Source organism: Heptranchias perlo, chromosome 28, assembly GCF_035084215.1.
Source record: "Heptranchias perlo isolate sHepPer1 chromosome 28, sHepPer1.hap1, whole genome shotgun sequence".
NCBI lineage: Eukaryota > Metazoa > Chordata > Chondrichthyes > Hexanchiformes > Hexanchidae > Heptranchias > Heptranchias perlo.
This window is the reverse complement of record NC_090352.1, coordinates 2,950,981-2,974,620: the sequence shown is the minus strand read 5'-3', so window position 1 is coordinate 2,974,620 and position 23,640 is coordinate 2,950,981. Positions and strand designations below refer to the sequence as shown.

Here is a 23,640-nt window from a genome sequence, read left to right as displayed (position 1 = left end):
GGTTGGAAGCAGATGATGGGTAATTCACCTCAATCATTGTCACAGAGGTCATTGGTGACCCTGGCCATGGTAATCTCAGTGTTGTAGGTTTCAGAACAGATCACTGTGGAACTCCGGTGGTTGCACTTTCCATTTGCCACCACCCAGTTTTCTGTCACCAAGCCATTTCACAACCTAGATAGACAATTTGTTGATTATATTTTGAAGCTTTCTGATATGTCACCAGTGCTGTATTGCCAAATGATTGACCGACATAAACAGCCAGCAAGTGTGGGATTACAATAATTTATATTAATGGTCACTCTCTCTGCACTAAGTACCTTCCCTAACAGAGGATGGGTTGAAGATCGGCTCCCATGCAATTGCCAGTGCTGGCTGTTAGGAGATGCCCAACGTAGCCTAGTTGTCTACTTAGATTTTTATATTCTTAGAATTGTATTGGTGATAGAAAACCATGGATGATGACAAATAGGAGACGAACTTGCATTTATATAGTAAATGCATTTAGTACCTTTCACGAGCTCAGGAAATCCCAAAACACTTCACAACCAATAAAGTGCAGTCACCGTTGTAATGCAGGGAAATGTGGCAGCCAATTTGCAAACAACATTGAGATAAATGACCAAATAATGTGTTTTTGGTGGTGTTAGTTGAGGGGTAAATATTGGCCAGGCCATCAGAACTCCCCTATTCTTCATCAAATAGTACCATGGGATGGATCTTTTACATCCACCTGGAAGGGCAGGATGGGGCTTCGGCTTGGCGTCTCACCCAAAAGATGGCATCTCTGACAGTGCAGCACTCCTTCAGGGATGTAGTGAAGTGTCAGCCTGGACTATGAGCTCAAGTATCTGGAGTGGGTCTTGAACCCACAACCTTCCGACTCAGATACAAGAGTGATGCCACGAAGCCAATGGAATTCCACAGGGACCTGCTCTGGAACCTCTGCTGTTCACAATATTTTTGAGTGATACAGATCAGTGTGTCTATAGCAGTATTAATATTGTTGATGTTGTAGGTGGCTGGTCTTTTTTTTTCCTCCTCCCTCCTTGACCTCATCACAGCAGAATAGTTGACATAAGATCAGGTACTTGCTGAGTGGAGCTTCACAGCTACAAAAGAGTATCTACAGATTAGTGAGTGGTACTGTTACGACCACGACATGGAATAACAAACGTCCCAACTTTTACAATCAACTGTGGCAATGTTCCCAAGTCTACTGTTCCCACAACAGGATATATGCTTTGTGCATACTGTACTTTGTTTGTAAAATCAGGATTTCACATGGACATTTTTTGGAGAGTTGAATTTTTTTTTCTGTCGTGAATTATTGTATATTTTTGATAGGGGCAGCGGTAAAGTTAGAACTCTCTCAGGAGAGCCAAAACCAGGGTTGATAGCAACTGAACTAATTATATTAAAATTATAGAATCATGGAATGGTTACAGCGTAGAAGGCCATTTGGCCCATTGAGTGCATGCTGGCTCTTTGAAAGAGCAATCCAGTTAGTCCCATTCCCCCACTCTTTCCCCATAGTCCTGCAAATTTTTTCCCTTCAAGTATTTATCCAATTCCTTTTTGAAAACTACGATTGAATCTGCTTCCACCGCCCTTTCAGGCAGTGCATTCCAGATCATAACTACTCGCTGCATAAAAAAGATTTTCTTCATGTTGCCTTTGGTTCTTTTGCCAATCACCTTAAATCTATGTCCTCTGGTCCTTGACCCTTCCGCCAATGGGAACAGTTTCTCTTTATTTACTTTATCTAAACGCTTCATGAGTTTGAACACTTCTATCAAATCTTCCCTTTTCTAAGGAGAACCCCAGCTTCTCCAGTCCATCTACATAACTGAAATCCCTCATCCCTGGAACCATTCTAGTAAATCTTTTCTGCACCCTAAGGCCTCCACATCCTTCCTTGAACTGCGGTGCCCTGTACACGCAAGTCCAAGTCATTAATATAGATCAAAAAAAGCAGTGGTCCTAATACCGACCCCTGGGAAATACCATTGTATACCTTGCTCCAATCCGAAAAACAACCATTCACCATTACTCTGTTTCCTGTCACTTAGCCAATTTCGTATCCATGTTGCCACTACCCCTTTTATTCCATGGGCTTCGATTTTGCTGAAAAGACGATGGTGTGCTACTTTACCAAACGCCTTTTGAAAGTCCATATATACATCAACCATATTGCTCTCATCAACCCTCCCTGTTACCTCATCAAAAAACTCTCAGGTTAGTTAAACACGATTTGCCTTTAACAAATCAGTGCTGGCTTTCCTTTATTAATCCGCACTTGTCTAAGTGACCATTAATTTTGTCCCGGATTATCGTTTCTAAAAGCTTCCCCACCACCGAGGTTAAACTGACTGGCCTGTTGGTGCCAGGTTTATCCTTACACCCTTGTTCAAAAAAAGGGTGTATCATTTGCAATTCTCCGGTCCTCTGGCATCACCCCCATATCTAAAGGAGGATTGGAAGATTATGGCCAGAGCCTCTGCAATTTCCACCCTTACTTCCCTTTGAAACCTAGGATACATCCCAACCGGACCGGGTGACTTATCTATTTTAAGAATAGCCGGCCTTTCTAGTACCTCCTTATCATCAGTTTTTAACCCATCCAGTATCTCAACTACCTCCTCTTTTACTGTGACTTTGGTAGTATCTTCTTTCTTGCTAGAGTCCTCATTTAGTACCTCAGCCATGCCCTCTGCCTTCACGCGTAGGTCTCCTTTTCTGTCCCTAATCGGCCCCACCCCTCCTCTTACTACCCGTTCACTATTTATATGTCTATAGAAGACTTTTGGATTCCCTTTTATGTTAGTTGCCAGTCTATTCTCACTCTTTGCCCCTCTTATTTCCTTTCTCACTTCTCTTTTGGGGGCATTAGTTCATATGATCCAATTTGGCTGGGATTATTAGAGATAGTATCGGATGGGACACCAATATGCTTTTTAAGTAACCGGTGTGGGGATACTGTTCTGATTAACCGAGAAACCATTCCACAGTTCCTGCCTATTTGCCCTCAGCATACTTTTAATTTGTGGAACTTGCTCTAGTGAAAGACGAGGGGTGTGTGTTTTGGGGATCTACTGTCCATGAATCCATTAATTTGAAAAAATTCTACAGGCTTTACAAATAGAGATAAGTCATAGTACATTTTAGCATTTTCCTTTTAATTCTGTCCATCTTTATTTAGGCCAGCCATTTAATACCATTGAACCAAATTATAAATTAAGTTGGAACCAGAGACTCTCTTCAATTCAGTCACAAAGATAGTTCAGACTTTGGGGCTCTGATTAAAACATTTTGTTTCAACACAAGATCAGCGACCTCTCTTTTCCCTCATCTTCCTCCATACTTTACCTATCGCTTTCCCTCACCCCGAACATAACTCCAGCTTATTTAAGCGCACAAAGAGACCCAGCTTCATCACGTATTAGTATTTATCATCTGTTTATTGAACAATCGCATTGAAAAAAAAATCAAGCACTTCCTATCGGGATAGACATATATATATATATATATATATATATTAAAAAAAATCTTTATTAGAGGTAGAATACAGAATGCACATTGAAGTGCAGTGTGACTAAGCACAGGCTGTTCTTATTGAGCAGATTTAAAGTCTGAGAACAGGCATTCATCGTTACTCTTGCAATGAAGAGATCTTAGAACACTCAGTATAAGATAACAGACATGGAATCACAAACCTGAAAGAAAAAGAAAATTATATGATGAATTACAGTAAACTAGCACAAAGGCAGTATATCTGAAAGGGATAAATTTGAAAATATTCATAAAATATTTTGTAATTAAAAGATGTACCCATGGAAAAAATAAAGCACATATGCATACAATAGTTCTGATATATATACGAGGCCGGATTCTGCTGTAAAAATAATGGTGAGGCTAAACTTTACGTGCAAATTGGACAGTAACTTCCGGCGACCACACATGCGCAGTTAAACACGGAAATCCGGAAGTTGCTATACCAGATGCGAGCCTTCTCCGTAAGCTCCACTAAAACGGGTTCTCACTGGCTGGCTCCCCATTCAAATGAATGGAACAGCATGAAGCTCCTGCACTGACATCGTAGGTACGGACTAAACTCACGAGAAAAAGTTAGGACTTGTCCATTCTGATGTAAGTACCCTTTTAACGGTGTGGTAAGTCTTAATGCCTGTCGAACAACCTCTCTGGCACTAAAAATTAACTTTAACAAGTGTGGAGTCTCATTCCTTCAGATTTTAATAGTTGTTGGACATTTAAAAAAAAGTTTAATAATTTTTCTTTTGTCCCTTTCTGAATTCAATCTTTTTTACCCTCTCTTTCGCTTTCTGTACCTGATTTGACATTGAATTCACTATTCTAACTTACACTTCCTGGTTCAGTTTCTGAGTGGCTTATTAACATGATTCAATCTGAATGGTTAAGGAGATACACAGTTGCTTGCCCTGTTCACACAAGTCCCAGATGCCCTGTAAAGGGTGCCGTGCTTTTTGGCTCTCTAATTTACAGGAAGTTGCCACGCAAAAGCTCATAGAAGGTCTGTGGGCAAGTGCAAGACTAACGAACGGTGGGCACCGTTCCTTCACCGCTCACAGCAAAATCTGGCCCAATATATTATATTAAACTCTGATTCAGAGGTTACATTGTTGTGAGGTTGGAGCAGGGAGAGAGCTCCACATTTCCACTGAATGGATTTGGAAAGAAGTCTGTCAGATGTATCCAGAGATAGTGAAATGTTTTCTGATTATAAGCAATGTTTCCTTAACCCACTGAAAATAGATTATAAACAGATAAATTTGTTTCCCTCACAAAATTACGTAAAAATTAATAAATCTGTGCATGTAACATGGAGGAGGAGGATGGGTCAGAACCATGTGACTGCTCTTAATTCCTTTGTCCAGACACTAGTGTAATGAATGGGGGCAAAGTGGCAACCTGTCTAATTGCTGATCATGTTTAGAGAGAATTCAGGGGACCTCATGGCCCCCGACACCCAAACCTATAGATTGGGGAAAAAAAGAACAGGGTGGCATTCCTGAGGGAAGATGAGGAGAGTGAGTGGGGGACTCCTTCCTTCAAAAATTACCTCACAACAGCTTTATGCGGCTTCCATGTTTTTAAACATAAAAACATTTATATTTACTTTCAAAGCCGTAGTAATAATTTCCTGTTTTGGTACTGCCAGTCCTTGGTCAATGGCTGGGGTGGGTGGAACTAACAAACAGGAAATCTCAGCATGCTCTGTGTACAGCCAGTCTCGTTGTTCAACAAAACGAGTTATACATATGAATGCATGTCGGAAACTATAGTTCATTACCTTGCGTTAACTAATTACATTACAAGCCCCTTGAACTTAAGCGTCACGCTTACGAGAAGTGGAGGTCTCCAACAGAAAATGTAGTTAAATACATTTCAAACACACAAAATATTGGTAAGTTTAAAGCATGCATACCTAATTTCAACTGTTACATCTCCAACCTGTGTAAGTTGTGGCTTGTATTATGGAAAATGTATTTCAGCCAATGAGGTGCAAATGTACTTTCAAGCAGGATGCTTTTTGAGTGAAGTTTGTGTGTGAGACTTGAGCTATGATGGATGTGCACTACATGCAATACTTTTAAGTATATATACGAGCTGATCTCCATGCCATTACTCACGGGGTCTGGAACATGGTTATCATGTCTAACTGACACAGCCTGTTCCGTTGGGACCAGTGCTCAGGTACTCGTTGTGGGGGAGTGGTCCAGATAGGTCCCAAGGCCAGTTTGAAGCCAATTATTATTTTAAAATCTTCTCTATGTCAGTGGCTGCTTGTCTCATTACCCCAAGATCAGAAAATAGTTAGGCTTGCTTTCTTTGTGTACATTTTAATTGTATAAAACATCAAATCACAACAGAATAAAGTGTTATATCTTAACCGTGGCAGGCAATCTCAAAACTACCAAGTCGGAGGATGGATGCCCTGTTTAAGGACAAGAACAGCGTACCAAGTAAAAACCAATTTATCCTTCTGAAGTGATCATGTCCCTTTAAAACTACAATCAAATTGCTCATGTTCACACAGGGATCAATTAAGAGACTGTTCCAAGTTAACACTAGCTAAATTCACAGAGGTTAATTGAGAGGTTGCAGATATTGTGGTTCCAGTATTCTGTTTTCCTGGAGAATTCCTTTATTTTTTTTTGAAGCTTTACAAATTTAAATTCGACATTTAAAGTATGTTAGTGAAGTAAATGAGTAGGAAGTGTGTTAGGTTACTGTTCTCACAATTTCCCATGACGTTGCCCATGGTTAGTTGCAGCATATTTTGCTTTATGTTATGTAATGCTCAGTGTATCAGGGTACCTGATTTATGGTAACTGAATGAGTCAACTTGTGTTTTTATTAGAGTACTGTAAGAGCATCATTGAGAATTTTGGCTCGAAAGCAGTGAGGGGCAGCAGGGGAAATAGGTCTGGGTGTTTGCGGGGGGGGGGGTGAAAGAGGATCATAGCGCAAGGGAGAAGCAGCAATTGTGACAGGGTGAAGATTTTTTTAAAAGGATTTTCTATTTGTTCTTGGGATGTGGATGACATATTACAGGCAGTATTTATTGCTCATCCTGAGTTGCTCTAAGGGCATTAAGAGTCAACCATATTGTGCAGGGCTGGATCACATGTAGGCCAGACTGGACAGAGGTGGCGTTCCCTTCCCTGAAGCAGATTAGTGAACTAGTTAGGTATGTGTTTTTTTGAAAAATCTGGCAACTTTCATGGTCTTTTTTTCTGATGCCAGGCCACAAATTATATTTATTGAATTCAACTTCACAAGTTGCCATGGAGGGATTTGAACTCAACCTCTGGGTTGCTAGTTCTCTACTATGACCACTAGGCTACCCGAGTGGTGAGTTGGGGAAACCCTGAGGATTTATTTTAAATGCAGGGGCCTTAGGCCACCGCTTTCAAGAAACCCCTTCTACCCTCATCAAAACTGGATCACAAGCCACCTTCAGAGTACAGTAGCAGCCAGGGAAGATTTCTGAAAATGGCTCCCCAGCAGGGACTAGGAAAACTGCTATTATTTATAATAAATGCCGATTTTAAAAGCACTTTTTAAACTTAGCAACCAGTTCTTAGCAGCACTCACGAATGCACTCAGAGGGGGTGAGAAGAGGGAGAGCGAGAGACAGATAGATAGATAGATAGATAGATAGCCTGCATCTGTTACGTCACACCGTTCAAAAGTGTCACTCCTTTTGACACTCCTGTCAAAAGTGAGACCTCAGAGGTGTGCCATATATCCAGAGGGCACAAAACTATCAGCTCAAATAACCATGTTAAGTTAGCAATCAAATAGTTGATTGATTAAATGTGAACAAATTAAAAACAAAATGTACCAATGTGCAATAAGTAACCAGCATAAACCAAGCAATCAAATCGCTTGATTTTCTCGCCCCCCCCAAAACTACCTTTCAAAACCCAACAGGAATCAACCAAATGACTCAAATAATATCTTCAGAGTCTCTGACCACCATTTATAACTTGATCTGGTGAGTAATTTTTGTTAACGGGTATATTTATTTAGGGAATAAAGGATCCTGTTTGTATCAATAAGAATATTTCAAATATAACAACTTGCATTTATGTAGCAGCTTTAACGTAGCAAATTGTCCCAAGGTGCTTCAAAGCAGCCTAATCAAAAAAAAACTTGGAGATAAAGAACAGGTGACCAAAAGCTTGGTCAAAGAGGTAGGTTGTAAGGAGCTTCTTAAACGAGGAAAGGTGGAGAGCTTTAGGGAGGGAATTTCAGAGTTTAGGGCCTAGACCGCTGAAGGCACGACCGCCGTGGTGGGTGAAGGAAGTGGGGGATGCACAAGAGGCCAGAGTTGGAGGTAGGTAGCATTCTTGGGGCAGAGACAGGTGATGTTACAGGGATGGAAAAAGGTGATCTTTGTGATATAGAGGATACGGGGTCACAAACTCAGCTCGGGGTCGAATAAGGCGGCGAGGTTGCAAACAGTCTGGTTCAGCCTGAGACAGTGGCCAGGGAGAGGGATGGAGTCGGTGGATGTTAAAGGCATTTGTTGGAGTACAAGAGTAGGGAAGTCTTACTACAATTGCACAGGGCTTTAGTGAGACTGGAGTACTGTGTACAGTTTTGGTCTCCTTATCTGAGGAAGGATATACTTGCCTTAGAGGTGGTGCAACGAAGGTTCACTAGATTGATTCCTGGGATGAGAGGGTTGTCCTATGAAGAGAGGTTGAGTAGAATGGGCCCACACTCTCTGGAGTTTAGAAGAATGAGAGGTGATCTCATTGAAACATATAAGATTCTGAGGGGGCTTGACAGGGTAAATGCTGAGTGATTAATTCCCCTGGCTGGAGAGTCTCGAACTCGGGGGCATAGTCTCAGGATAAGGGGTCAGCCATTTAAGGCTGAAATGAGGAGGAATTTCTTCACACAGGGTTGTGAATCTTTGGAATTCTGTATCCCAGAGGGCTAAATCGTTGAATATGTTCAAGGCTGAGATTTTTGGGCTTTAGGGGAATCAAGGGATATGGGGATCGGGCAGGAAGTGGAGTTGAGGTTGAAGATCAGCCATGATCTGATTGAATGGAGGAGCCATAAGGCCCACTCCTGCTCCTATTTCTTATGATCTTGTGAGTCGGTGGCTAGAGAACGGAGTTTGTGGCAGAGACCAAAGACAATGGTCTTCCCAAATTTTAATTGGAGGAAATTTTGGCTCATCCAGCACTGGGTGTTGGACAAGCAGTCTAACAGAAGAGGTAGTGGCGGGGTCGAGAGAGGAGTTGGTGGTAAGGTAGAGCTGAGGGTCGTCAGCGTACACGAGAGGCAGCATGTAGATGAGAAATAGGAAGGCGCCAAGGATTGATCCTTGGGGGTCTCCAGAGGTAACGGCGGGAAGAGAAGCCCATACAAACCTTTAACAGAAAGGGTGGGTGCACATTCCGCTAGTGAATGGGCAACTTTGTAATAGTACTAGCAGGGCACTTTAGTGAATCCCATGGTGGAACAGAGCATGCTGAAGTCCCATCTTTCCCCAACAGCTGGAATGCTGGTACTTATCATTTTAGTGTAGTAAACCATCACACTCACCTGACAGCTCAAGAGGAGAGTGGGTTCTGCTTCTATACCTTCCACCACAGAGAAGCTAGGACAATGTGCACAGAGGCTGCTATGTTCTGTGACACTGTGTTCAAGGAGAGCTCGAAACTGCTGCACTGTCACCCCCTGCAAATGAATGGGTAAAAACTTGAAGCAACTTAATAAGGCTGAAGCTACATTGGGGTCACATCACATGCTTAACAGTAGCTAAAGAGATTTCTCTTCCACTTCCCCAATTTTCTGGAACAGGCCTACGAGTGGATGTCCTGTGGCATTGCTCATGGTGAATGTGCTGCTTTATAAGATGGGTCTTTCGCCATGTACACAGTTGAAGTGTTCGCAACCATCTTAAACCAGAAGTGCTGAGTGGATGATCCTTCTCGGTCTCCTCCTGAGGTCCCATCACGGATGTCAGTCTTCAGCCAATTCGATTCACCCTCACGTGACATCAAGAAACTGCTGAGTGCACTGGACACAGCAAAGGCTATGGGTCCCGACAACATCCCGGCTGTAGTGATGAAGACCTGTGCCCCAGAACAAGCTTAACTAAGCTGTTCCAGGACAGCTACAACTCTGGCATCTACCCAACAATGTGGCAAATTGCCCAGGTATGTCCTGTCCAGAAAAAGCAGGACAAATCCAACCAGGCCAATTACCACCCCATCAGCCTACTCTCAATCATCAGCAAAGTGATGGAAGGAGTTGTCATCAGTGCTATCAAGCAGCACTTACTCACCAATAACCTGCTCAATGATGCTCAGTTTGGGTTCTGTCAGCACCACAGCTCCGGATCTCCAGCCTTGGTCCAAACATGTACACAGGAACTGAATTCCAGAGGCAGCATTTAACAGAGTGTGGCACCAAGGAGCCCTAGTAAAACTGAAGTTAATGGGGATCAGGGGCAAAACTCTCCAGTGGCTGGAGTCATACCAAGCACAAAGGAAGATAGTAGTGGTTATTGGAGGCCAATCATCTCAGCCCCAAGACGTTGCTGCAGGAGTTCCTCAGGGCAGCGTCCTAGGCACAACCATCTTCAGCTGCTTCATCAATGACCTTCACTCCATCATAAGGTCAGAAGTGGGGATGTTCGCTGATGACTGCACAGCGTTTAGCAACCCAAAAGTCTTTTATAAACATATAAATAGTAAAAGAGTAGTCAAAGGAAGGGTGGGACCAATTAGGGACCAAAAAGATGATCTTGTGGAGGCAGAGAGGATAGCTGAGGTACTAAATGAGTACTTTGCATCTGTCTTCACTAAAGAAGAGGATGCTACCAATGTCACAGTATAGAAGGTAGCAGAGAAATTGGATAGAATAAAAATAGAGAAAGGAGGTACTTAAAAGATTGGCAGTACTCAAAGTAGGAAAGTTACCCAGTTCTGATGGAATGCATCCTAGGTTACTGTGGGAAGTAAGGGCCACATTCTTCCAATCTTCCTTAAATATGTGAGTGGTCCCAGAGGACTGGAGGATTGCAAATGTTACACCCCTGTTCAAAAAAGGGGAGAGGGATAAACCCGGCAACTACAGGCCAGTCAGCCTAACGTCGGTGGTGGGGAAACTTTTAGAGACAGTACTCCGGGACAAAATTAATCGGCACTTGGAAAAGTATGAGTTCATAAATAAAAGCCATACGAATGTTAAAGGCAAATCGTGTTTGACTAACTTGATTGAATTCTTTGGTAAAGTAATAGAGAGGGTTGATGAGGGTAGTGCGGTTGATGTGTATATGGACTTTCAAAAAGCATTTCATAATGTATCACATAATAGATTTGTTGGCAAAATTGAAGCCCATGGGATTAAAGGGACAGTGGCTGCATGGATATAAAATTGGCTAAGGGACAGAAAGCAGAGAGTCGTGGTGAACATTTGTTTTTCAGGCTGGAGGAAAGCATGCAGTGGTGTCCCCCAGGGGTCGGTGCTGGACCACTGTGCTTTTTGATATATATTAATAACCTGGACATGGGTATACAGGCATAATTTCAAAATTTGCAGATGACACAAAACTCGGAAATGTAGTGACAACGAGGAGGATAGTAATAGACTTCAGGAGGATACAGGCAGGCTGGTGAAATGGGCAGACACATGGCAGAAGTGTGGAGTGACTCATTTTGGAGAGTCAATATCAACTAAATGGTACAATTTTAAAGGGGGTACAGGAACAGAGAGACCTGGGGTCTATGTACAGAAATCTTTGAAGGTGGCAGGACAAGTTGATAAGGTTGTTAAAAAAGCATATGGGATTCCTTGGCTTTATTAATAGAGGCATAGAGTACAAAAGCTTGGAAGTCATGCTAAAACTTTATAAATCACTGGACACCACAGTTTAGGAAGGATGTCAAGTCCTTAGAGAGGGTGCAGAGGAGATTTACTAGAATGGTATCATAGAGCAGTTACAGTAAAAAAAAAGGCCATTCAGCCCATCGAGCCCGTGCCGGTTCTTTGTAAAAGCAATCCTGTTAATCCCATTCCACTGCTCTTTCCCTATAGCCCTGCAAATTTTTTCCCTTCAATTCCTTTTTGAAAGCCATGATTGAATCTGCTTCCACCGTCCTTTCAGGCAGCGCACTGCAGATCATAACCACTCGCTGTGTTAAAAAGTTTTTCCTCACGTCGCCTCTGGCTCTTTTGCCATTCACCGTAAATCCGAGTCCTCTGGTTCTCAACCCTTCCGCCAATGGGAACGGTTCCTCTTTATTTATTTTATCTAAACCCTTCATGATTTTGAACACTTCTATCAAATCTCCTCTTAACCTTCTCTGCTCTAAGAAAAACAATCCCAGTTTCTCCATCTACCCACATATCTGAAGTCCCTCATCTCTGGGACCATTCTAGTAAATCTTTTCTGCACCTTCTCTAAGGAATTAACATCCTTCCTAAAGTGCGATGCCCAGAATTGAACACAATACTCCAGCTGTGGCCGAATTGCTGGTGAAATACTTCAATTACGTGGAGAGACTGGGGTTGTTCTCCTGAGAGCAGAGAAGGTTAAGGGGAGATTTCATAGAGGTGTTCAAAATCATGAATGGTTTTGATGGAGTAAATAAGAAGAAACTGTTTCCAGTGTTAGAAGGGTTGGTAACCAGAGGACACAGACTTAAAGTAAATGGCAAAAGAACTAGAGGCGAGTTGTTATGATCTGGAATACACTGCCTGAAAGGGTGGTGGAAGCATATTTAATTGGAACTTTCAAAAGGGAATTGGATAAATTCCTGAAGGGAAAAAATTTGCAGGGCTATGGAGAAAGAGCAGGGGAGTGGGACTAACTGTATAGCTCTTTCAAAGAGCCGGCAGGCACGATGGGTTGAATGGCCTCCTTCTGTGCTGTAACATTTTATGATTCTAACGATTCTAGCAGTCCGCTTGATCGGCACCCCATCCACCACCGGTGCAACGTGGCTGCAGTGTGTACTATCTACAGGATGCACTGCAGCAATTCGCCAAGGCTTCTTCGACAGCACCTGCCAAACCTCCGACCTCCACCTACTAGAAGGACAAGGGCAGCTGGTGCATGGGAACGCGATCACTTCCAAGTTCCCCTCCAAGTCACACATCATCCCAACTTGGACATATATCGGCCGTTTCTTCATTGTCGCTGGGTCAAAATACTGGCACTCCCTACCCAATAGCATTGTGGTAGAACCTTCACCACACTGACTTCAGCTGTTCAAGGCAGAGGCTCACCACCACCTTCTCAAGGGCAGCTAGGGATGGGCAGTAAATGCTGGCCTTGCCAGTGGCACCCACGTCCCAAGAATGAATATAAAACAAAAAATAAAAAGCTCACATCAAAAACTTTGTTGGTATTGGAATCAAATGGCTTCTTGACTCAAAGAACACATGCAGCAAGTTTAAAAGACGTTTTCTGGACATGCAAAGTACAAAATGTTTCACTTAGAGAGAGGAAATGCAGGTAGTGTGCCTTGACCTACAGTACGTGCGGATGTGGAATGCAAGTCCACTATGGCTCACCTGCTTACCGTTCTCACGAGGGAAAGAAACCAGGGGAATCAGATTGCTGTATGCAAGAAACTTACCCGCGTATTAATACACATTCCACATGGGCAAGTTATAAAGTCACTGCTCACACTTAGGTAGTTTCTGTGAAAGGAAAGTAGCTTTAGTTAGATTGTCTTTCTTTTTGCTCTAGCCTCTAGGTGAAACAATTCCTGAAACAAATTCTGGAGAACGGTATGCATAGTAAAGATACAGTGTAATCAAATACATGATCTACTTCACCTCCAATTTTCCAAACTTACCCCATCTCCCCTTAATTCATGCTCGAGTACAGTTCTAAACCAAGCTGGGTCTCTCCCAACTATGTATGAATGACTGTACCAAAATGCACTTTCCAAAGGTAGGCCATGTCTCCTCTGATCAGAACCAATGGGAGGGATGTCACAGGATTAACAACCTTTATATTTTGCACCCGTTGCCTACCATGCACTCCCGCCCTCTCTGCTTCCATCACACACCTCTCTAGGTTTCACGCTGGGTTTTAGTTTTAAGCTCTCTGGAAACTAACCCAAATAACCATTCTTTGTGTATAAACAACGGATGTCAGCAGGCTCGTTGACAGAAAGGGAGCATCACAGCTGAGCCCAGTGCAGTCTCCACCCAATGTCTACTTATGGACCTGCTAGCAGGAATCATTGGATAATGATCAGAAGTCAGAATGCTAGGCCATTTTTGTTTTGCTCAATCCAGGGATACAAAAGGCCAAGTACTAGCAGTTCCCACTGTGGCTAACTGTACAAAGACCCAAGACCAAAATTGGGACCCGACTGGTCTGCTACGTCATCTTAAAAAAAAAACGTACATTTACTTTTCTCTCCTATACCTCTCCCACAAATTATTTATATGCTTGTAAAACTGTTGAATTAAAAAAGACCCAGGAAATAAGGTAGAAATCCAATTGACAGACTGAGCCCAGCATACTCACCTATTACAAACAGGGCATATGAGTCTGTCAGGTACATCAAATCCATCAATAATGGCATTCAAGCATGCTTCATCGAAACGCAAGCTGGCCTCGTACTCCTCTATGATGGCGTGCTCTACAAGAAATATGTTTTACTACAAGAATCAAAAACAATTGCTATTTTATACAAACCCCCTCTGAAAAAAAACCTGTAACAGCTCCCTAAGCACCATTCAATGAAACAAATGCATTATCCTGAACTTTATAGCTTTAGCAGTGAAAGAGGAACTTCGTAACTTTCTGTTACTCTATTTAGACTGATAATTTTTGCTTTCACAACCAGGGACGCTTCCAATATTCCTCCAAATTGGTACAAGATTCTTCGTATTCGTTTTCGGTTACTATTGTTTAGACTCATTTTAATTCCCTCATACTCCATCCCATTTTGTGGCTAATAAAATGCTTAACTGCATTCATTCCTCAGGAGGCCAAAACATCACGGCAACAGATCAATTCCCACAGAAACAAACTTGCCATCAATGACAGTGGATTTATTTTTCCATCTCTCCCAAGTATCCCAAACTCAAACACTGAGTTATCTCAATATTCCCAAAGACTTTTTAAAAATAAACTTTCAGCTCACGATAGCCTACAATTCTTTAGGCAATTTAAAGGGATTAAACTACTGCAAATATATATTCAAAAATACATTTTTAACCACAGTTATTTCAAAGGATTTTAATATATCATGCAGTAACAGATCGACAGCTTAGGGCTTCCTCACATGGTTAGTAGAGAACTTGAATGCAAAAGGAATTTTCCTCCATCATATTAGATGAATGAAATGCGTTTGAGTTAAGCAAGCGTATGTTATAGGAACGGGGTATCGGGGGTATTTTACAAGCTCAAGTCAAATATCTGAACAGATCACTGGCCATATTTTCTCCCAGGCCAAACCAATTGGTGGAATAACCATGAAGTATTTAGTTAGTTTGCATGCATTCTTCCATGACATATAGTGGAGAGGTACAGATCTTAAGTAGTTTCTACCTTCACTGAGGAGCTCCTGTTGAATTTCCTCAAGCTCTGCCAATTCATTTATATTCTCCAGTGTATTCAGCACCTGGGGAGTAATTCAAACCACATACACATCACTCCAATGGTGCATTTTTACTGAGGAACACGCTCAAGGAATCTGATAAAATAGAACAAATGGACATTGTAAAATTAAAACCAAGCCAATCAATTTCTTCACACAAAGGGTTGAGAGAGTGGAAGAAGGTGATGGATGCAGAATCAATTGAAGTATTTAAAAAGAGAGATAGCGAGAGAAAAGGGCAAGCAGGGAATGGGTATTAAAAGGATATAGAGCTGCCATGGCTAACAAAATGATCCAGCAATAAGCCAAATGGTCTATTGCTGTTCTCATGTTGCTAAAAAGGTTGGCACTATAGAAATGTTGGATTATATTAGCGTGTAGAATCCCTCCATAATCTGTAATTGTGAAATAACATGCAGAAATATTTCCAGCATTCACATCAGTGCAGGAGAGTGTGACAAGTTTACACAGACAGTTTCCATTATAAATGTGGGCATTGGAATTGATAATGGAAAAAGTTGACAGGAAGCGTGTGCAGATTTTGAATACGTTACAGATAATTTCTTTAATACACATCATATCGTAGAAAACCTTCTCTTTCAAAAAGAAAAACATGGGCTCGCTGACCTACATTGGCTCCAGGTATAGCAATGTCTCGATTTTAAAATTCTCATCCTTGTTTTCAAATCGCTCCATGGCCTCGCCTCTCCCTATCTCTGTAACCTCCTTCTGCCCTACAACCTCCATCTCTGGCCTCTTTCGCATCCCTGATTTTATTCGCTACACCTATGGCAGCCGTGCCTTCAGCTACTTAGGCCCTAAGCTCTGGAATCCCATCCCTAAACCTCTCCGCCTCTCTCCCTTCCTTTAAGACACTCCTTAAAACCTACCTCTTTGACCAAGCTTAAGGTCACCTGTCACATGTGGCTCAGTATCAAATTTTGTTTGACAATGCTCCTCTGAAGCGCCTAGGGACATTTTACTACGTTAAAGGCGCTATATAAATGCAAGTTGTTGTTGTGAGCCAATCTCATCCATTCATGTACCACAGGCTGCCATGTGAAATGAGAGAGGATGAGAATTCATTATTAAAAAGACTACTGGATGATCAGAAGCATTGTTAAATCTTTCTATGAAACAATTTTATTAAAGAGAAGAGCTATTACTAATCTATTGGGACCATTAGCTGGATAATCAGTCAGTAAATCTACCTGTAACTGGTTCTCAGAAGAGCTCTTTTATAAATACAGGGTGATAGTAATAGTTAAATTTGTACTCTGAAGATTTCAGATACACACTTCTGATACATACATTACAGTTAATATTTACATTATATTCTATTTGTTGAATTAGAATCACTCCAATCCAACAGCCCTTTGTGAACTGATTGCTCTTCAAAATATTACAAGTGGTGACCAATGTTCCCTCTAATTTTTTTCGGCCATGTGACGAATGAATTTGGGTTTGTGCACTGATAAAGAGGCTGTGTGCGCCACCGTTAAAAAAAAATCACAACTTTGAATGGAACATTTTTTTAGAAAACATTATTCAGGGTAAATAACAAACAGAACAAATGTACAAAATAATGGATAATTGTAACAAGGCGCGCTGTCAAGGATTTTTAATTAAACAACACTGGTGATAGAAATTTCAGAAGTAAACACTGCTACCAGAGGAATGGTGACATCCTGATTGAGACACAGAGTCTGTAGGTGACAGGCCAGATGATGGAGGAGAGTGTGACTGTCTCTGGTTTGGATGTTTTCCTCTTGTCTCTCCCTGTCTTCCAGTGTTATATATTTTGTCCAGGTTTACTTCTCTACCACTTGACAGATTAGATTCGATCCGCATAAGCAGATCAAGGTGATTTTCTTTCAAACCGTTTCGTGATTTCGTTTTTATATTATTCATAAGGCTGAAGCCGTGCTCACAATCAGCATCTGAAGCTTGAAACAATGCAAATCTCTCCACTAGTTGTGAAACCACATTGAACCGTTCTGCATTTCGTAGACTGAAAGTCACCGTGTCCTGAAAGGTTTCCAATGACTTTGTTTCAATCTTCTCCGCAATTAAGTACTTGTAGTCATTGTATTGGCTCACAATAAGCGCCATGTCATCCATGGTGTTTTGCCCAGGAGACCTTGCTTGACCAAGGATCAGGATTTGTCTGTATGTATCAACCAGCTTTCCAATATTCTCAGTGCCAAATTCATAGCTGATTTGTTGTGGTGCAAATGAAGCAAAATTGAAAGTGGATCGTTCACTGAGTTCATTTTCTGGGAACCTTTTTTGCAGATGATCACAGAGTAGAGATATGAATGTTAGAATAGAATCTCCCTCGAATGGTTCATCTCTTGTACACGATGCAGTTAGATGTTTCACGGTGTTGCACCAGAAGATGTCTTGCCGAGATACTATCCTCTGATCCTGCGGATCTTGGCCCTCGTTAACTGTACAGCTTCAATTGTTGTTGAACAGGTCTTCTGAAAGCGTTTGCACAATTCTGCTAGCTCACACAGAATATCATTCAATGCCGCTATGGTGATATGTTAAGTAGAGTGAGAGTTTCATCAGGCAATACTTGGCAAATGGGCCAAGTTTCTTCATGCTCAAAGTATTGAAACTACTTCACTCAACTGTTACCACTTAACGCTCAGACAGCCAGAGACTCTCACCAGGGAAGTTATGAAGCAGAGAAAAGGAACAAAAAGCCCCCGAACTCCAAACACCCACCTCCATGCGCAGAGCCGGATCCGATTCTGACCACCATGAGGACGACCAGGGCCTGCGACACTCCAGCCCAGGCACCTGGCCGGATGTGACGATCCAGCTCCTGGCCCAGGTTTGGTGCGTGAACCAAGTGCACGGCACACAACGGATTGCTGCACCGTCGCACAACACGCAGCTTACAGGGAATGGCGGTGGTGACGTTTCTGGACAAAATCATATCCAGAATTTGCCCACGTTTATATTGGAAACTGTCTGTGTAAACTTGTCACATTCTCCTGCACTGATGTGAAGGCTGGAAATGTTTCTGGAAATAGTGCAGTTTAAGCCGAATACATCAAAACAGCAAAGTAACAATCTTAAAAACATTAGTGAAATATCAAATGGGTGCTCAAGATCTTGTCTAATTAAACATCATATTCTATAAATTAAATGAATATACACATCTGGACTTTGTCATTAGTTACAATTCTTAAAATATTTGCTTTAGGACAGATGTGCTTGGATTGCTAATTACCAACAACAATGCCCTGAAATACATTGTGCAAAGATTAAAATACAGACATTTAACTTGCTCAACTGCTATTCCGTTGTCTATTATTTCAGTGGAGGTGTTGTCCCTGTTTATTTTAATGTTTGCATCATGTAATTTCAAAACCAATGAGATTAAATATATAATTAGAATAATACTTCACCTATCAGAAGTGTGTTTAGATTCACAAACCTCTGTTAAACTCCCCTTCTTCCACAGTGATGGAAAATCTCCACCCAGTGCTTTCAGAGCCCTCCATTCTTCTTCCATCACCTCTTGCACGAGAAAGGACCCATTGAGTCTACAGTTTGGATTCTCTCCCACATGCCTGTACTTGTCTAACAGCTTTGCTCGACTGTTCTTCAGTCTTTCCACGCACCTCTAGGGAGAGGGAATGTGGGAAAGGAAAAATCAATGTACATCATAAATGAATCAAATCCATAAATATTTCATATCGCAAATCATCCATGACAACGTAAGCACTACTTTAAAAAGATAGGAACACACCTTTAATGTTTCTGTAGAGATGCAAACAATTACTGACAAAGTCTTGATTTGAGGGTTACAGATCACAAAAATCTGAGAAAAGGGTGCAAAATATGTGCTGGATTTTATAGTAATTCTACTAAGAATTAGACAACTCTCCAAAAATAAAAAAAACAGCTGGTAAGATCTACCTAAAAGATGACGTCTCTAATACTTGGAAACTTTTCCTCCAGCTCTCCCTACCCCCCTTGGGATGTCCTCAGATCGTGAAAAGTGATATATTAATGCCTCTTTCGAGTCTTTCTTCAGAAGGTACTGATGCTGGTTGGGCTCTGGTTCCATAGGTGTTCCAAGTCCAGCACTTCACCCCAGTGGCCACTCCCCATGTGTGAGCCACAGCCAGTGGTCATTTGTAAATATCTGTTGAATCTTTTCACATTTGAAAAAGGCAGTTGAGAATTTCTTATTTCAACATATCCTGTAAACGGAAAGGTAATACAGCTCACTACACCATGGTTCTAAATTAAAGAATGATCTTATATTTATACAGAGCCTTTCACGACCTCAGGACGTCCCAAAGTGCTTTGAGCAAAGGAAGTTCTTCCTAAATTATCTGTTTTATATTTTCATGAATGTAAAACTATGTCCTACTCACCTGTTTATTTTAAAGCAGTGTACTGCATTTAGCATCTTATTTACACCTCAAGGGCCTCTCAACCATCTCCTTAAATTGTAGAGCCCGAGTTTCTTTCCTCATTACTCATCCCCTTTTAAACTTGAGATCAGTTCTTCTCTGTACCCCTACCAATGCCTGCAGGTCTTTTTGTTAAAGACTACAACAACTTGCATTTGTATGTAGCAAAACGTCCCAGGTGCTTAGAATTGATCTGATAAATATTTCCTCAAAATAAACATCAAGAGTTGCCAATGATTGGATTGACGCATTAAACCAATGTCTCATCTGCTTGCTTCTGTGATTTACATGGAAGGTAAACACCCCATGATACCATTTGAAGATGAGAACATAAGAACATAAGAAATAGGAGCAGGAGTAGGCCAATCGGCCCCTCGAGCCTGCTCCGCCATTCAATAAGATCATGGCTGATCTGATCCTAACCTCAAATCTAAAGAACACAAGAAGTAGGAGCAGGACCCGGCCATTGGTCAATTCTCCCAGTGTTCTGGCCAACATTCCTCCCTCACTAAAAAAAAAACACCAACTGATCTTTCATCTCATTGCTGCTATGGGGCATTCTTTCCACAGAATTGCTGGCACAATTCCCTGCATAATAGTCACTACACTTCAAAAGTCATGTGTGACGTGTTGAGATTTTTGAGGAGAAAAGGTATTCTCCAAATGCTAGTTTTATTCTTTAGAAGTGGAGGCTGAGCAGATAAATTATAGCCATCAAAGTCATGAGGTAAAATACTCCAACTCTACACTAAGAAAGATTCCTAAAATACACAATTAAAAAAGCTTCACCTAGCCACGCTGCTCCGATAAAGAATAACTTAGATACCAAGCTTTATATGACTATCACAGATTCTGTGAGTTAAGCAGCAAGTGATCACGGGACAAAAATTTTTAGGCCTTGTTCTTCCCCAGGTGTTGACTCCTTGCTGGCGATAGTTAATTGGCACGAATCACCCTCAGATACTTCACCCAAGGGGTCATTACTCCTGCGATCCTCGATACTTAAAAGTATTGTGCAGATATTGGTCTCTATATTACAAAAAGGATACAGAAGCACTGGAGAAAGTGCAAAAAAGATTTATAAGGATGATTCCAGAACTAAGAGGGTAGTACTATCAGGAAAGACTGAATCGGCTGGGGATCGTTTCTCTAGAAAAAAGACTGAGTGGTTACCTGATAAGAGGTCTTTAAAATTATGAAGGGATTGGATAGGGTAGATATAGAGAGGATGTTTCCACTTGTGGGGGACTCCAAAGAAGGGGCCATAAATATAAGATAGTCACTAATAAATCCAATAAGGAATTCAGGAGAAATTTTTTTACTCAGATAGTGGTAAGAATTGGGAACTCGCTACCATATGGAGTGGTTGAGGCGAATGTCATAAATGCATTTAAGGGGAAGCTAGATGGAGAAAGGAATAGAAGGAAATGCTGATCAGGTGAAATGAAGTCAGGTGGGAGGAGGCTTGTGTGGAGCACAAACACTGGCACAGATCTGTTGGGTATAATGGCCCGTTTCTGTGCTGTAATTCTATGACAGCGAGTGTCAGCAGGCTGTTCGACAACTATCCTCATCCAACGTCCACTCATGTGCACTTCCAGCAGAGATAGCTGGATAGCAACCAAAGCAGATGCCCGAGCTGATTTTTCCCTACCCCCTTACCTAAAAGATACAGAAGGAAATTGCAGCACCCCTACCACTGCCTCAGCACTGATCAAAGATCAAACCTAGGACCGTCCTGGCTCAATGACTCACTGGATTAATTAGCTCAGATAACAGAAGGGCCATTGGGAACTGTAAAGCACTAACTCAGGGGGCTGGCTACTAAGTTTTCAAATTTTTTTGATAGAATATCACTCAAAATAACAAATAACAAAAATGGTGTTTACAAGTACAAGAATGATAAAACTTGCATTTAAATAGCACCTTCCACATTCTCAGGACATCCCAAACCACTTCAGTGAATTACCTTTAAAAAGTGCAGTCACTGTTCTTATGCAGGCAAATGCAATAGCCAATTTGAGCACAGCAAAGTCCAACAAACAGATACATGTAGCAGTAGTTTCTGTGCCATCTTTTTTTTTATTCGTTCATGGGATATGGGCATCGCTGGCAAGGCCAGCATTTACTGCCCATCCCTAATTGCCCTTGAGAGGGTGGTGATGAGCCGCCTTCTTGAACCGCTGCAGCTATACATCCTTTACTTCAATTCCAGCAAATGCTACAATTATACTTATGATAAAGAGAATGTAAAATGTGATTTCCATGTCCTCAGGTAGAGATAATATTTTTCGGGATTTGGATTAAACCACCGATGCTTTACTACTTGATCATCCTGTTGCACTAAAGAGTCACACTTAATAGTTGGAAAAAGCTGACAGCAGCCCAAATAAGGTCTCCTATCCTCCAGTGTACCAATGGTAAAATAATCTTTAGTTATATAGCTGAGAAATGCTCCACTGAACATGGTGAGTGCTGGGCAATGGAAGAGCCTGACAGTGCAGTCAACTCAAAACAGACACTCTTAAACGGAGAAGAAATGACAGTTCCACTGACAGGGTAGTCTATCAAGATTCACTTAACACAAGGTGCAGGTCCATAGAAAGGATGTGCATTTAGATCATAGAATGATACAGTACAGAAGGCGGTCATTTGACCCATTGTGCCTTTGCCAGCTCCTTGAAAGAGCTATCCAATTAGTTCCATTCCCCTGCCCTTTCCCCATAGCCCTGCAAAGTTTCCCCCTTCAAGTATTTATTCCCTTTTGAAAGTTACTATTGAATTCGCTTCCACCACCCTTTCAGGCAGTGCATTCCAGATCATAATGCGCTGGGTAAAAAAAAAAATCTCATCTCGCCTTTGGGCTCTTTTGCCAAATTCCTTAAATCTGTGTCATCTTGTTACTGGCCCTTCTGCCACTGGAAACAGTTTCTCCTTATTTACTCTATACAGCACCTTTCACAACCTCAGGACGTCTCTAAGGGATTTATAGCCAATTAAGTACTTTGGAAGTGTAGTCACTGTCATAATGTAGGAAACACAGCAGCCAATTTGGGCACAGCAAGGACCCACAGTGTGATAATGACAAGATAATGTTTTAGTAATGTTGGTTGAGGGATAAATATCGGTAAGGACACAGGGGAGAACTCCCTTGCTCCTCTTCGCATAGAGCCATGGGATCTTTTACTTCCACTTGAGAGGGCAGGTTTAATGTCTCATCCGAAATATGGCACCTCCAACAATACAGCACTGCTTCAGTGTCAGTCTGGATTATATGCTCAATTTTCTGGAGTGGGGCTTGAACCCACAACCTTCTGACTCAGGTGAGAGAGCTCCAACCGAGTCACTGCTGATACCGCACCACTCTGTGGCATTGCTCTTTCCTGATCTGTACCTATTTTGGTGAGAGAATAAATTTGAATTTATAAATAACTGAGTTTCTCTAAAATTGGAGCAAACACCGACCAGCAGAGGTTACACTTCTGCTAATGGGAATTCCTCTTAACACAAGCTGAAAAAAAGGCATCCCCGACAGGGACTGTGCCGAAACAGCCTGAGACCTCACCCTGTAGGCGGTGCCAGTCCCTTGGTTAAAGCCCAGAGGGCGATGGTCAGCGGGCATGTTCTATTAACAAAGCAGCGGGGAACCGCCACGGCAACCAAGCGAAAACACACACACTGTGGCACCGGGCTTTCCCGGCCCGCATCACCGGCATTCACTGACCCCCAGTGCCCGGGGCCGCTCACCTTCCTGTATGTCTCCTTCCAGGGGACAGTGCTGCTTTTGTACAGCTCTCTGTGCCTGGAACCCGCCTCCATCTTCTCACTAACGAACTAGATACCCGGGACCCTCAGAGCGGCGGCGGCGGCGGCGGCGGCGGCGAAAGCGCTGCCCGGAGCTGGGCCTCAACCGCGAAATGGCGCCATTACATGTTCCCCAAGCAACGGGCGCGCCGAGAGGCAGCGCGGCGCCGTGTCATCGCAGCGGCGACTCTGCGCGTGCGCGGCGGTTGGCCAGCGGGTGGGCTTGTTCTGCGCAGGCGCGCCCAGGGGCGGCAGGC

General features: G+C 42.2%; 1 protein-coding gene across 1 annotated transcript; it reads right to left on the bottom strand.

The window, feature by feature from the left end:
* Positions 1–3,534: 3,534 nt before the first annotated feature.
* rpain (RPA interacting protein) lies at positions 3,535–23,586 on the bottom strand. Its single transcript, XM_068007920.1, has 7 exons — positions 23,327–23,586; positions 18,592–18,780; positions 15,092–15,164; positions 14,063–14,177; positions 13,158–13,221; positions 9,112–9,246; positions 3,535–3,716 (listed from the first exon to the last, which is right to left on the bottom strand). Exons 1-7 carry the CDS (start codon positions 23,396–23,398, stop codon positions 3,684–3,686), a joined length of 681 nt encoding a protein of 226 aa, XP_067864021.1. The 5' UTR covers positions 23,399–23,586; the 3' UTR covers positions 3,535–3,683.
* Between the last annotated feature and the right edge of the window lie 54 nt (positions 23,587–23,640).